General features: G+C 42.3%; 2 protein-coding genes across 3 annotated transcripts in view; one reads left to right on the top strand and one right to left on the bottom strand.

The window, feature by feature from the left end:
- The window catches only part of LOC112159256 (glycogen [starch] synthase, liver), a gene marked incomplete in the record, with an annotated part of 19,463 nt that extends 12,121 nt beyond the window's left edge, over nucleotides 1-7,342 (top strand). Inside the window, 5 exon segments of the mRNA XM_024293223.2 lie at nucleotides 1,884-2,010; nucleotides 2,905-3,000; nucleotides 3,794-3,957; nucleotides 5,724-5,798; nucleotides 5,872-7,342. Of these exon segments, the coding sequence (XP_024148991.1) occupies nucleotides 1,884-2,010; nucleotides 2,905-3,000; nucleotides 3,794-3,957; nucleotides 5,724-5,798; nucleotides 5,872-6,087 (678 nt within the window).
- A 1,719-nt stretch (nucleotides 7,343-9,061) lies between these two features.
- On the bottom strand, nucleotides 9,062-13,277 carry spx (spexin hormone). 2 transcript variants are annotated; one of them, XM_024293244.2, is made up of 6 exons: nucleotides 13,159-13,277; nucleotides 13,008-13,079; nucleotides 12,885-12,942; nucleotides 11,326-11,388; nucleotides 11,103-11,189; nucleotides 9,062-9,196 (listed from the first exon to the last, which is right to left on the bottom strand). In XM_024293244.2, the coding sequence occupies exons 1-6, from the start codon at nucleotides 13,162-13,164 to the stop codon at nucleotides 9,132-9,134; spliced, it is 351 nt and encodes a 116-aa protein (XP_024149012.1). In that variant the 5' UTR covers nucleotides 13,165-13,277; the 3' UTR covers nucleotides 9,062-9,131. The 2 variants fall into 2 exon arrangements, with proteins under 2 accessions (XP_024149012.1, XP_024149003.1); XM_024293235.1 differs by lacking the exon at nucleotides 13,159-13,277 and having other exon boundaries at nucleotides 13,008-13,094.
- Between the last annotated feature and the right edge of the window lie 6 nt (nucleotides 13,278-13,283).

Raw genomic sequence — 13,283 nt, 5'->3', positions numbered from 1 at the left:
TAGACTTCTATAGAGAAATAAACAGCTATTATTCGGTCTTTCTATTTGTCAGAATAAACATTCCTACTCTGATATATCAATTTTCTTGCTAATTCTATTTTTTTCATGATATATTTTTGTTTGTCAGAAATTATTCAAGTTATAAACTGACCAATCAGCTGCCTGCTGGATCCCACGGTGAACGTCTGATTGACAGATTCTCCTGTGGAGAGGGTGTGGACTTTCAACAAGCTCACTAATGACTGGCGATAGTAGTTCCCATAGAAAAATTGACTCAGACGAGTTGGACCAAATAGCAGCGTCCATACAGCAGAAAACTGGCGACTGAATTGGCTTTATTTTGCAAGAGCTGGAGGTAAGGCATTTGTCTGGGTGACGTCACTCCTGCCTTGTCCAGTTCTATATACAGTCAATGCTCATTACAGACCACCTCAGAGAGAGTTCAGCTGCATCAGGAGCTCCTAACTTGGATTTGGATCTTTAGTGGAGCCAAGTATTTAAATACTTGTGCATCAAATTCAAGATTTTAATATATATATATATTATTTTGTGGGTACCCCCGAAGTTTACAGGCTGCGTTTTGTGTAGGAACAGTCCATGTTGTTGAGACTCGGGGGGAAAAAGACATTTGAGTGAATATCTGCCATCTTTACAAATGGCTGCCATTTTGAATTTTTCTTGTCACAACACGCTTTTCTGAAAGATGAGACTTCCATGAAAGATTTTGTGCTTGTACCACAAAATTCTTCAGTCGGACTGTTTCTTCTCAGGGTTTTTAGATGGAATTGTTGCTTCTCGTACCATTGTATCAAAATGACGTCAACATTATTGATTCTTACAAGTCCAAATTCAAGAACACGAGGGACACTGAGGCAGCAGGGGAACAGGACCGCAACAAAACTGGGAGGAAAGTCTTAGTGTGTCAGGACTTTCCCTGGGCATCAAGCCTTTACGGACATTTGTTTCTAAAAAAAATAAATAATAAATGGACTGCACCAGTACAATCTGAAACATGTTCAACTAGAAGCTCTGGAAGCAATGGCAAACCGCCAACTGACCTTCTGTCTGTCTCTTTCTCACCTGACGCAGAGACACGGCCTTCCACCAGTAACCACCCACAACATGGAGGATGACTCCGCAGACCCCATCCTGTCCAACGTCCGGCGCATCGGCCTCTTTAACTCCAGAAATGATCGCGTCAAGGTAGCAAAAGAAAAGATCATTTAACTCACCCACACCTGAAGCTAGCACCATGACAGGAGCCAGAGCAGAAGTTTGTATTCAGCCTTGACCTGGGCCTGAGACTGAGTCTGATCACCAAACAGCATCTTGATTTCATTTATCATTTTAGCCAGGTGGTAAGATCCCCCTTCAATTAAAACCTGCTTTTAGGGAGTAGTAGCTAAAACCATGGGTAGGGTGTGGGCCTTTTCCAGTGAGGGGCCATCAAAATGCCTAATTTCTCCATGTTTACCACAGTCCTCTGGCTTCTCCATTACAAAGTTTGTCATGTATCACATTCAGCCACATAGTCTGAATCGGGGGGCTGTGCTTCAGGGTGGGGTTCTTACAAAAAGAACCAGCAGTTTTAAGTACACCTGACCTACTAGTTGTAGGGCAAAAGCAAAAGCTCCAAACAGCTTAGCTCCTGGGATCACTCAAGCACTCAAACCCCTTCACCACGTTAAGGTGGCGGTTCACAGAGGAAAGAAAATATCTTTATCCAGAAAATTCAACATGCACATTTACTATGGATCTCTACAGACACCCCATTTCTATGAAATGTTTGAATTCAGAGAGCTGTCCACCAGAGTTTATTTCATTTACCAGCAGTCTGTATCTTGAAAAGCTGATAAAAGGATTTTCTCCATTTCCTTTTTCAGATCATCTTCCACCCAGAGTTCTTGTCTTCCACCAGCCCGCTGCTACCCATGGACTATGATGACTTTGTTCGTGGCTGCAATCTGGGAGTGTTTCCCTCTTACTATGAGCCATGGGGATACACACCTGGTAGTTTGCTCACCCCACAACGGGGCACCCTGCACAAACACGCACAACCTGTAAAATCACTCTGGCCCCTGTTGTAGGTACAAGGATGTATTGCAAAATTTTGCAGAGGTTCGTGATTTTGGAGGCTGACACATCAGCGTACAGAAGGATCTTATCTACCAAATATTCTTAGAGGTTGTAATGAGACACTTCAGCAGAGCATGAAAACTGAAAGTGCACCAAAAAAAAAAAAAAAAGTTCTTTATCACTCTACAGCTCAGCAAAGGGTTACCCAACCTGGACCCTCATTTGTTTGCATGTTTTTCGTGCATTGTTGTCACTCAAATACACTGAAGCATTTACCACCATGAGTGACATCTTAAGATAACATCGGACCATTAATAACAATAAAATAAAATGATCTGGAGGGCCGGATAGAATTACCCGGAGGGCTGAATCCGGGCCTCGACTTTGACACGTGTTCTATAGTCATAATGACAATTGCAACTAAAGCATTCGTCAGATTCAGGTGTGGAGTTTCACTTGTCTACTCTAAAAACTACTTTCGTCCCTCCTAGCAGGGTTTGTCACCCTTTATTCTTTTCTTCTGCTCTTTTTCTTTCTGTCTGCTTACACCTATCTGCTCATTACTGTCTCCATACATCCATTCATGCTTCCTCTGTACCCTCACAAATATCTTTCTGCTTCAACAGCCTAGTCACATCAGGGTCCTCATATCCATCTAGATATGACTATCCAGTACAAAAAAAGTGTACTAAATATGAGTAGGTACGCAGTTCTATCTTCCAGTACTTAAACAGTCTTAATCCCAGTACTTCTCTAAATGTTTTGATGTATTCCTATATATGCTGACATACTTTACCATGTCACTCATGCCGGTCTCTTTGTGTCCAGGTGAGTGCACAGTCATGGGAATTCCCAGTGTGACCACAAACCTATCAGGTTTTGGCTGCTTCATGGAAGAGCACATCTCTGACCCCACAGCCTATGGTACGAGAACACGCTCATGCACCTTTTTTTAGATGGTAATGTCAAACTTCAGTCTTTGGAGATGTGTCCTGCTGGTTTTCAAATCTCCTTTGGGGTAATAGAGTTTGGCCAATAAGAAGCTTCATAGGAGTGCTTGGTTGGAATAGTGAAACAATGATCCCTGAGGGCAGCACCTGTGCTTGAAGTCCCTCTCCAATCATATTTTGATCGCTTGTAAAAGTGTTCCCAGTGGTCTTTTAATTATGATTGTGTCATTTATATATATATATTTTGTCTTCTCCTGATTTGAATAAATAAATATTTAAAAACACAGTTATAATCTTAATAATGTTTATATATGTTCTTCTTCATGAGAAAAATGCTGCAAGACCATGTTAACAACACAGTTTTCATTTGAGTAGGTCTTTAAAGGTTAACCAAACAGGGAAGTTGGAGGCTGACTCCACCCACACCTAAAATGTGAAATCCAGTCAGAGGGGTGGGGCTTGGGGGCAGGTCTGTTAGCATTACTGGAGCTGCAGATCATGTCAGACTTCTGAAACTTACATGGTTTGACCAATCACAAAATTCAAATATAATACCTTGATTCAACCTGTAGGGGACAGCACACAGATGTGTTTTGACTATATTTTCAAGAATTAAACAATTTTATTTTAATTTATCAAAAATGTGTCAAAGACCAACAGACAGCACTTTTAAAGTCCCATTTATAGAAGTCAACAGAAAAAATGTTGATTTAGGTTTTGGCTATCCTTTAAAGTCTTTCTCATTCACCCTCATCTCTCACCTCCAGGCATCTACATCGTGGACCGGCGGTTCAAATCCCCGGAGGAGTCCTGCAACCAGCTGACCCAGTTCATGTTTAGCTTTTGCCAGCAGTCCCGGCGCCAGCGGATCATCCAGCGGAACAGAACCGAGAGGCTGTCTGACCTGCTGGACTGGAGATACCTTGGACGGGTCAGTCTCTGCTGGGGTCTCAGGGGCAGAACAATGCAGAATGGGAAAACGGTCAACATGATTCCTTATCATCAGCATAAAAATCATCAAGAAATTTCCTACTCATGTAACAGCATCTGGCTGAGAGTCAGATGCTGTTACTATTTACAAAATTCACTGTTTTTGTGGGCAATCACAGCATCTCAGTTTTAAACAATTATAAAAGTTCTGTATTATTTATATGTGTAACAATTTAACTTCTACTTTTCACATAATTACATACATCCATTCAAAATGAAACACACCTTTTATTAAACAAAATAAGATTATGTGATAAGAATTTAAGTTAATTCTAATATTAAACCCCTTCAACTGCAGATTAAACCTATTACCATCATTTTACTAAGTTATCTTATGTGGCTACAAAGAATGTAGCCATGAGGGGGCCCAAGCCAGGGTCTCATTGTGCTACACATTGTACATTGTACATTGTGTTACACATTAAAAATACTTATGCAGGTGAAATGAAAAGAGAAGAAATTAATAAAAGTGTATTTTTCTGCCACTGTTACATGCATGTATTCAACAAAAAGCAAAAGGTACATCTACACCTGTGTACACATGCCCAGCGGAGGTCGCTAGCTTGTAATAGAGGAGCTCGCTAGCTTGCTACGCAGGAGCTAGCGAGCTCAATACAGAGGAACTCTCTAACTTAGCACAGGGGAGTTTGCTGGCTTGCTGCAGAAGAGCTTGCTAGCTTGCTGCAGAGTAGCTCACTAGCTCAATACAGAGGAGCTCGCAAGCATGATACACTGGAGGTCACTAGCTCGCTATCGAGGAGCTCGCTAGCTCACTACAGAGTAGCTTGCTAGCTTGCTGCAGAGGAGCACGCTAGCTCGCTATCGAGGAGCTCGCTAGCTCGCTACAGAGGAGCACGCTAGCTCGCTGCAGAGGAGCACGCAGGCATGATACACTAGAGGTCACTAGCTCGATAGAGAGGATCTCGCTAGCTTGATACAACGGAGGTCGCTAGCGTGTAACAGAGGAGTTTGTTAGCATGCTATAGAGTAGCTACAGCGGAGTTTGCTAGCGGACTACACTGTTGACCGGGTGGCTGGCTAGCGTAGCAAGCCAATCCACTGAGTCTAAAGCCAATGTGGGCAAACAGGTGGGCCCACATTTTCTGCCCACTTTAAAACTATACGGGGCCCACTTCCCTTGCTGGGTTGTTACTCAAAATAGCTTGCAGTATTTAAACATCTAAAACAGTTGAGAATAACATCAAATATTAAAGAATCTATGAGTATCTTCTTTGTTTTACTTGTTTTTTCACCAGTACAATAATGGAATAAAATAAGTCATTAGTTGTATTTTTTTAGGAGTTCTTGTAGTAGTTCATTTTAACACCAGCAATACCGAAATGGCACGCGCTCTTTAATATACCATAAATCAGCTGATTCTGACGTGGAGACAAGTGGTTTTTCATATCGCCGTTATGCAACACATTACCAACATAAAGTGTTGCTTTGGTGCAAAGTCGCTTTTCTTCATTTTTTTGTTGGTTAGATCAACACTTCCTTCAGGGAGGACTGCCTTTATCTGCTACGGGAAGGCATGGATTAACGCTGATTACGGAAGTAGTTCAAGAGTTGAAAGAATATTAAATCTCTGATGTTAAACCGTGAAACACTTTCAGGACTTAAAAAAAACAAAGAAATAAAGACCTATAAATGTTTCCTATTCTTCACTCTTCCACTTAAAATAAATGTGTGACCTGTGATTGACAGTTCTACGTGCACGCCCGTCAGCTGGCTCTGAGCAGAGCTTTCCCGGACAAGTTCAAAATGGACGCCACCTTGAAGGTGAGATGTTCTTCTTGAGAACAAGTCCAGTTTCTGTGTGTGAGCATAAAAAGAATGTTGTCTGCCTCCCCAGATGGAAGGTTTTCGATACCCCAGACCCTACTCAGTGCCCCCCTCCCCCTCTGCCTCCCTCCACTCCACCCCCCACCACAGTGACGCTGAAGATGAGGATGATGAAGCATACGATGAAGAGGAGGAGGCGGAGAGGGACCGGGTGAACATCAAGGCTCCGTTCGCGCTGGGCGCGGTTCCGGATGGGAAGAAGCAGCCGGGAGAGTCCAGGAACTGAAGATCACATCTGGGAGCCCCACCCCAACCCCAACCCCCACAAACACCCAGAAATGTTTAAATGAAGTCTACATTAACCCTAACATGTAAGGCTGGATTCAATCTGGAAAAAATCGTTAGTCCAGACCGAGTCCTGAACCTTGTGTTTGGTTTGTATTCAGACTCCCATGAACCAAAGATTTCTGTTTTCTACCAAACTTCCCATCCAGCAAGGCCAAGAGGGCCCCATATGGTTTAAAAGTCAAAGAAAATTTGGGCCCCAAATGGGTTTGTCTGCAGTTTCCTTGGTGGCCCCGTCAGTCTGCCAAAATTGACTTAAGTGGGCACTCAGCAATGGGCTAGCTACAGCATCCCATCCGCCCAGTGGACAGCGTAACTAGCTTGGGTGCACAGGGGCCGGCAGACCTAGCGAAGTCGCTGCCTTGGCTGGCGGTCACTGGTCAGTGGAGCTAATGTGGGCAAACACAGGTGGGGCCAGCAAAGAAACTGTGGACAAACCCTTTGGGGTCCACATTTTCTGCCCAACTTTAAACCATATGGGCCCACTTGGCCTTGCTGGCTGGGTTGTAAACAAAACCATGTGACTAAAGATCTCTTCAGTCATTGGCCAGGGATTATGGGGGCAGGGCAAAGTAACTAGAGAACGAATGAAAGTCTTAAACTCTGCAATCCTTGTCAGACCAATTTTGATCGTCTGTATCAACACTTTTTACTGATACTTTGGTACGGTGGAGGGTGGTTACTGAGGAGACGACGGCTCAGAAGGTACGATGATAAGTGTTTCTGTTTCTGTTGTATAGATTGTCGGGAAAACAGTGAGAAAAAATGTGTACCATGTTGTTCTAATTAGTCTGCATTCATCCAAGCACATTTCATAGAGTTGCTGTGTCTCGTCGATGCTCCACTACTCTGTTTACATCCCATAATGCCTGGCTACGGTGGCCATTTTGGTCCAGTTGTTCCGGTCTGAGCACAGAGTCTATTCAGACTGAGGAAACTGGAGCTCAGTCCGATTAGAAACGAACCGAGACCACCTCCAAAGACGGGTCAGGAAGCAGTTTCTGGTCCCGGACCAGAGTCCACCTGGGTGTATTCAGACAGAAAATTTGGGTTAACGGACTGTGGTTCACTTTAAGAAAACTGAATGTGTCCAGTGTGAATACACCCTCAGATCTATAAACACTGTAATTGTGTTCAGAGACGTCTTCTGTGACCATGCCTTCAGATGAGTCATTAAAATCTGACTCTGACTTTCAGTTCTTTGTTTTTTCACTCAACCCCTGTGGTGTTGGAGCTTTGGACCATCTTTCCAAGGGTGTAAGATGTTCTTCACCTGTGTCTCATTGGAAGAACTAGTAGAATTCAACATAACAGTCCTCCTTTCTGTCTCAGTGGAACTGGAAGTTTGTGCCCAGTTCTCCTCTCTTTAGAACACCCCCTCTTGTGCTGTTCTCCTGGTGTTAGTGGTGGTGGTGGTGGTGGTGGTGGGGGGGGGGGTCTCAGGAGTTCTGCTCCATCTGAACACTACTCTCTATCCACTGCTTCAATAATGCTATTTGGGGTCATGTTCTGCTCCTTGTCAAGTCAGAAAACGTTCAGGATCCAGAGACGTTCCTGAGTCTGGGAACCATCGTCGTACCCCTGGATTAATGGTTTTTGCAACCACCAATCTGTCGCAATTTTGCAGAGACCTACCATTTATTAGAATTTTAGTTGCCTAGGTTACTGAAAAGACTTGATCTAATGGTGCTTTCATACCGAACGCGTCAGGCGCGGCTGAGGCGTCAAGTTTTAATGTTAATTCAATGTAAAGACGTGATCTGCTGAGGCGAGATTTCGGCGGCGCGCGCGGTGCTGGTCAGTTTGCTTGACGCGGCGAGTCAACCAATCAGGAACTCAGCTTTGGGCATATGACTTTTCAGCGACTAGATCGAGGAGTAGAAATAAACATTCAAGATGGCGGCTCGATACGAGGATTTTGGTCATGAACACACAGAACCCGGAGAGACTCTGAAAGATCTGGCGAAAACAAACACACAGATGTTCTTGCTGGTGCCTCTGTAGAGCTCTCCAAAACATACAATACTCGCTCAATCATCCATTAAGAGGCAACAAATGAATTCTAGAACGTCAGCGGTTGCTCCGTGACAGACGTGGATACTTTCAGTGTGAGACGGCCTTATCTATTTAGCAGACTTCTGCGTCTCTACAGGTAGTGTGTGTGTTGAAAGTAAACATAGGAAACCTCCCCAGCACGGCGCAGCAACCTTCAACATACAGGTTAACAAGAAGAAAAATAAAATTCATAGATTCATAAAAATATAGACATGCAACAAATAGCAGTCATTGCTTTTGCAAATTTTAAAACTAAAGAAATGTTTCTGTGTATATATGTTCTTAGCTAGATTTTTGAAACACTGAAGTTCAGAAAAATGACTCCTTCAAAGGCAAAAAAAAAGAGCCTCAAGTCTGAATTGGAGGTTTCTCCTGTCCAACAAATATATTAGAGTAGGAAGATTTCTGATAGAGTTTATATTAATTTACCACACATTTGCTGTGAGTGATTTTAGCTCGTGTACAGCTCGTATATCAACAAACAGGAGCAAAGCCAGATAAAGACTGTGAGAAGCTGAGATAAAACAGGATCTTGAAGAACCATCATCAACCCTCATGTGCTGGAAAACAGATTTAAATTTACATTAGTGATAAATATGTAGACTTCACGTGATTAGGGAACGCCCTGATCCATCTATAGAGGGAGGAGTTTGGCGGAGGGCCTTCAGAGCGGAGTGGAGACTGGTTTGAACATTCTCTGTCCGTTCTCCTTGCAGCTAAAATCTGATTCTGACCTCTCTTTGTTTTTCTTGCAGTCACAGAGAAATGTTTCAGGTTCTTGAAACCGAACAATTTCAAACTTTACAGAACAGGAATGGGAAGGTGCTCTTTTATAGTTCAACACGACTCACAAAAGTTGCTGAGAGTTCAAATGTTTTTATTCAAAGTTTACATTCACATTTACAGCCGCATGTCTGTGAACCACAGACTTCAGAAGTAAGCTCTCTTCCACACAGGCAGCTCCTGGAAATACACTTCATCTGGGTTTTCATCAGCTGCAGCAGAGATGGAGAAGAAGAGGTTAGAGTCAAAACTGCTTCAAAAAAACTATACCAGACACAGCAGGCTGCAGCAAAAGCAACTCCTGAAGGAAAAGGACAACATCTTCTTCCTCCAGAGCTCCTCCATCCTCACAGCTGATGCTGCGACCCAACAGCGGTCGAACTCATAATTTTTACTCATTCTGTAAATGAAGCTTCCAGGAGCCGTGACGTCTGCCTGACCTTTTGCTGAAGCTGTCTATAAAACATGCAGCTTCTTCATCATCACTGTTTCATCTACAGCCGCTTTAGATGCATTTTCCAGGAAAACTGTGAAATCCTACAGTTGTTTTATTTAACCCTTTAACACCAGAGTCCCAGTGTTTATGTTCTTTGATTTACTCTAATTTATTCATTGTTAGCACGATATTTCCAGAAGATTCCAGCTTTTCTCCTTCAGAATCTGTTAAACAGTTAAAGGTGTTGAATGGATAAATGCTGACAAACTTATAAAAAAACAAACTGAAGTTTGTAAAATATAAATACAAAGTTCCATTCTCAGATATGGAAACTCAAAATTTGAATTTCACCTTCTTTTTTTTTTTTTTTTTTTTTTTTTTTACAATGTTGCAAGTATAAATAGATATATAGCATTACCTGTGATAATACTAGTGTGATTGCTGTAAGCTGAATGTGGCTGCTGAAGATGCTAGTGCTGATAGCTGAAGATGCTGAAAATGATTGCTAGCAAAAAAGGCTGAAGCTGATAACTGAAAATGTTAAGGCCGGAAGATTGATAAAATGTTAGCCAATTATGCCAATTTTGCCCAAAAAAAAGTAAACATTTCTAAATTACCCCAAACACCTAGCAAAATGTTAAAATATTAGCTAAACTCCAAATCAGGCTAAAAATGGAAAAATATCTGAAATAGCCAAAACAGCTAGCATAATGCTAAAAAATTACCTAAACTCCAAAATAGCTTAAAGAAAATGGAAAAAATATCTATACTAGCCAAACAGCTAGCAAAATATTAAAAATATTATCAAAACTCCAAATTAGCCTAGAACATGGAAAAATATCTAAAGTAGCCAAAACAGCTAGCATAATGCTAAAAAAAATAGCTAAACTCCAAATTAGCCTAAAAATTGAAAAATGTCTAAATTAGCTAAAAGAGCTAGCTAGCAATATTAGCTAAACTCCTAAGTATCTTAAAAAATGTGCTTGAATATTAACCAAACTCCAAATTATCCTAAAAAAAAAACTTAAAAAAAATGTCTTAATCAGCCAAAACAGCTAGCATGTTGCTAAAGTTAAAGCTAAACTCCAAATTACCCTTAAAAAACCCAGTAGCTGCTGAACATTTTAGTTTGAATGGTTTCTCTGGGCTGCACGGTGGCGCAAGTGGTTAGCGCTCTCGCCTCACAGCGAGAAGGCCCCGGTTCGAATCCCGGCTGGGACCTTTCTGTGTGGAATTTGCATGTTCTCCCCGTGCATGCGTGGGTTTTCACCAGGGACTCCGGCTTCCTCCCATCGTCCAAAAACATGATTCATAGGTTGATTGGTGACTCTAAATTGCCCCTAGGTGTGAATGTGAGAGTGAATGTGTGTGATTGAGGCCCTGCAACAGACTGGAGACCTGTCCAGGGTGTACCCCGCCTTCGCCCTTCAGTAGCCGGGATAGGCTCCGGCACCCCCGCGACCCCGTAAGGGACGAAGCGGTCAAGAAGATGGATGGATGGATGGTTTCTCTGGCTGAAAGTTTGATTAAGGTTATAAAAAGACGCTGGAGAATCTTTATAGTGTGAATTCTTCCAAAACATTCACACAATAAAATAAATACACATATGTCCATATAAACATGTGTTCACAAAAGCTCCATAAATTAATCTCCTGAACTTCCGGGGTTCTGGACCAGCTCACCTCCATCCCGGGCCTGCTGCAGGAAGTTGAGCAGGACGGCGGCGGCCCGGTCCACGCTCAGCTTCTCCGTATTCTGGCTGCGGGTCTCTGGCAGGAAACAAGAGCAAGCACAGCATGGGTCAGAAGAACCGCCCCGGCTCTGCAGCTATCACGGAACCACAGGGCGGGTTCTGCGGCCGGCAGTGAGATCTCTGCGGGGACGGGTGGGCGTGGGGGGCGGTACCTAAGTGCAGTGTGTCAAAGACCTCTGCCTCTGTGGGGTCCTCTGAGATGAACCTGCGCCCCTCTGGGAGAGAGTTTCAGTCAGATCCAGAGACTGAACCACATCAGAACTTTCAGTACCGGTGCACGTGTGAGTGTGTGAGGGAGCAGATAAAAGCATTAGGGCTGGGTTAATAAAGTTGATAAATTGATTTTAATTAATTTAACCTTACATCAATAATCGAATCATAAAAATATAAATCGATTGAGCTCATAAAGCTAAAGTCTGCTAGCTTGATGCTAACATTTAATGGAATTTCCCATAGGACGGCTAATGCTAAACATACATTACTGACTAAATGAACATCTTTATAAACTCACAGATAAGAATTTCCAAGCTCTTCAAAGAAAATATTTTTAAAGTAACTATTTGTGGTTTAAAATACACATTTTTCCTCATACTGTCTTCTTCTGGAATAAGGTGCAATACTATAGCGCGATCGCCACCTAGTGGCCGAACTGAAACGTCCTCCAGGAGAAGCAGAACAATGTTTATAATGTTAACCCTTTAACTGCCTGCTCAACCAAATGGTGGGGCACATTTAGAAAACACGTTTTTCTAAAAATATTGATGTGTATTACTCACCAAGGTACGGAGGCCCTAAAGGGACATTGAAGGAAAAAAAATGAAAGCAAAAAGTTCAAAAATGTTTCCCAAAAATTGAAGTACAAATGTTTTTTTTCTGGTTACTAACTGGTGTGCACCAGATAGTAACCAGAAAAAAATGTTTTTGCTTCAATTTTTTGAAAAAACTCTTTATTTGTTACTATATCTGGTGCACACCAGTTACTAACCAGAACATTTGTATTTCTAGACATTGAAGTTTAAAAAAAAAAAATGTCCGGATAGTAACTTTTTTTTTTTGTCTGGATAGTAACCGGTCTGCACCAGATAGTAACTTTTACAGAACCCCTGTTTATTTTAAGGAAAAAAAAAATTTTAATTTCACTTCAATGTTTTTTCAACTTTGATCCCCCTTTAGGGAGAATAAGCAGCAGGAAAAAACTTTTTTGATGATTTTTTTTTTCTCTTTTTTGGGTAGTTAAAGGGTTATTGATCTGAACATTTTCTCCTTTAGAGAATCCATGCAACACTATAATCTCATTATTTCACTGATACATTTACAGTATGTGAACTGGATCAGATTAATATAAAATTATTTAAACATATAGTAGATTATTAATGTATTTCTAAACAAATGTGTAAACTCAAAATTGAATTGAAGAATTTAAAGAATTAAAATAAACCGAATCGTTTATGGAAACTCTAACCGATACCCAGCCCTAATAAAAGAGCCATCAATCAGGAGTTCAGAGCTCTGTGCTTCAGGAAGAACTGATTCAATGAAAGATGAAGACATTCCTTATAACTGACCTTCATCAAAGGCATAAAAAAACTCGTTATTTGGGTCATGAAGGTCTGAGCTCCTGATTGGTCACTTCTCCATCACATAAAGAACAAAACAGAGATTTCAGATGATGATGGTGGTTGGGTGGAGCGCAGAAGTGAAGGATACGTACGTGTGCCCTTCAGGTACAGCATCGCCTGTGGCGTCCAGTTCCTCCTCTGGAAGGAGCCCTGAAACCAGGAGAAGCTGTGAGAAGAACCCGCAGACCGACCGAGCAGAACCTTCAGAGGAGTACCTTCGGAGCGCTCCGGGACGCTGAGAAGAAGGCAGCCAGCAGGAAAAGCGCTAAGGAGAAGCTGCTCAGACCCTGCAGGAGAAACATCAGGCTGATCATCCGACGGCCCCCCACCCCATCCCTACAGAGTCCAGAACAAACTCTCACCTACCTTCATTCTGCTGCTGATATGAGGGAGGGGAGGGGGGCACAGGAGCAGGTTTGGGCCAACTGCTGGAGACGTGTCCAGATGCTGGAGTTTTATACTGTATGCTGGCGTCAGAGCCCCCCCCCCCC

The sequence above is a fragment of the Oryzias melastigma genome, linkage group LG23 (assembly GCF_002922805.2).
Source record: "Oryzias melastigma strain HK-1 linkage group LG23, ASM292280v2, whole genome shotgun sequence".
Taxonomy (NCBI): Eukaryota; Metazoa; Chordata; class Actinopteri; order Beloniformes; family Adrianichthyidae; genus Oryzias; species Oryzias melastigma.
The sequence above is the reverse complement of the archived record's forward strand: the minus strand, read 5'-3'. Positions and strand labels throughout refer to the sequence as shown.

What these genes read in the sequence shown, in the direction of transcription:
- spx (XM_024293235.1), bottom strand. Translation starts at nt 13,094, where the DNA reads ATGTTTCTCCTGCAGGGTCTGAGCAGCTTCTCCTTAGCGCTTTTCCTG. An exon ending in CGTCCCGGAGCGCTCCGAAG is followed by an intron (nt 12,943 to 13,007) that starts GTACTCCTCTGA and finishes TCCTGGTTTCAG; the next exon opens with GGCTCCTTCCAGAGGAGGAA. An exon ending in GCTGTACCTGAAGGGCACAC is followed by an intron (nt 11,389 to 12,884) that starts GTACGTATCCTT and finishes ACTCTCTCCCAG; the next exon opens with AGGGGCGCAGGTTCATCTCA.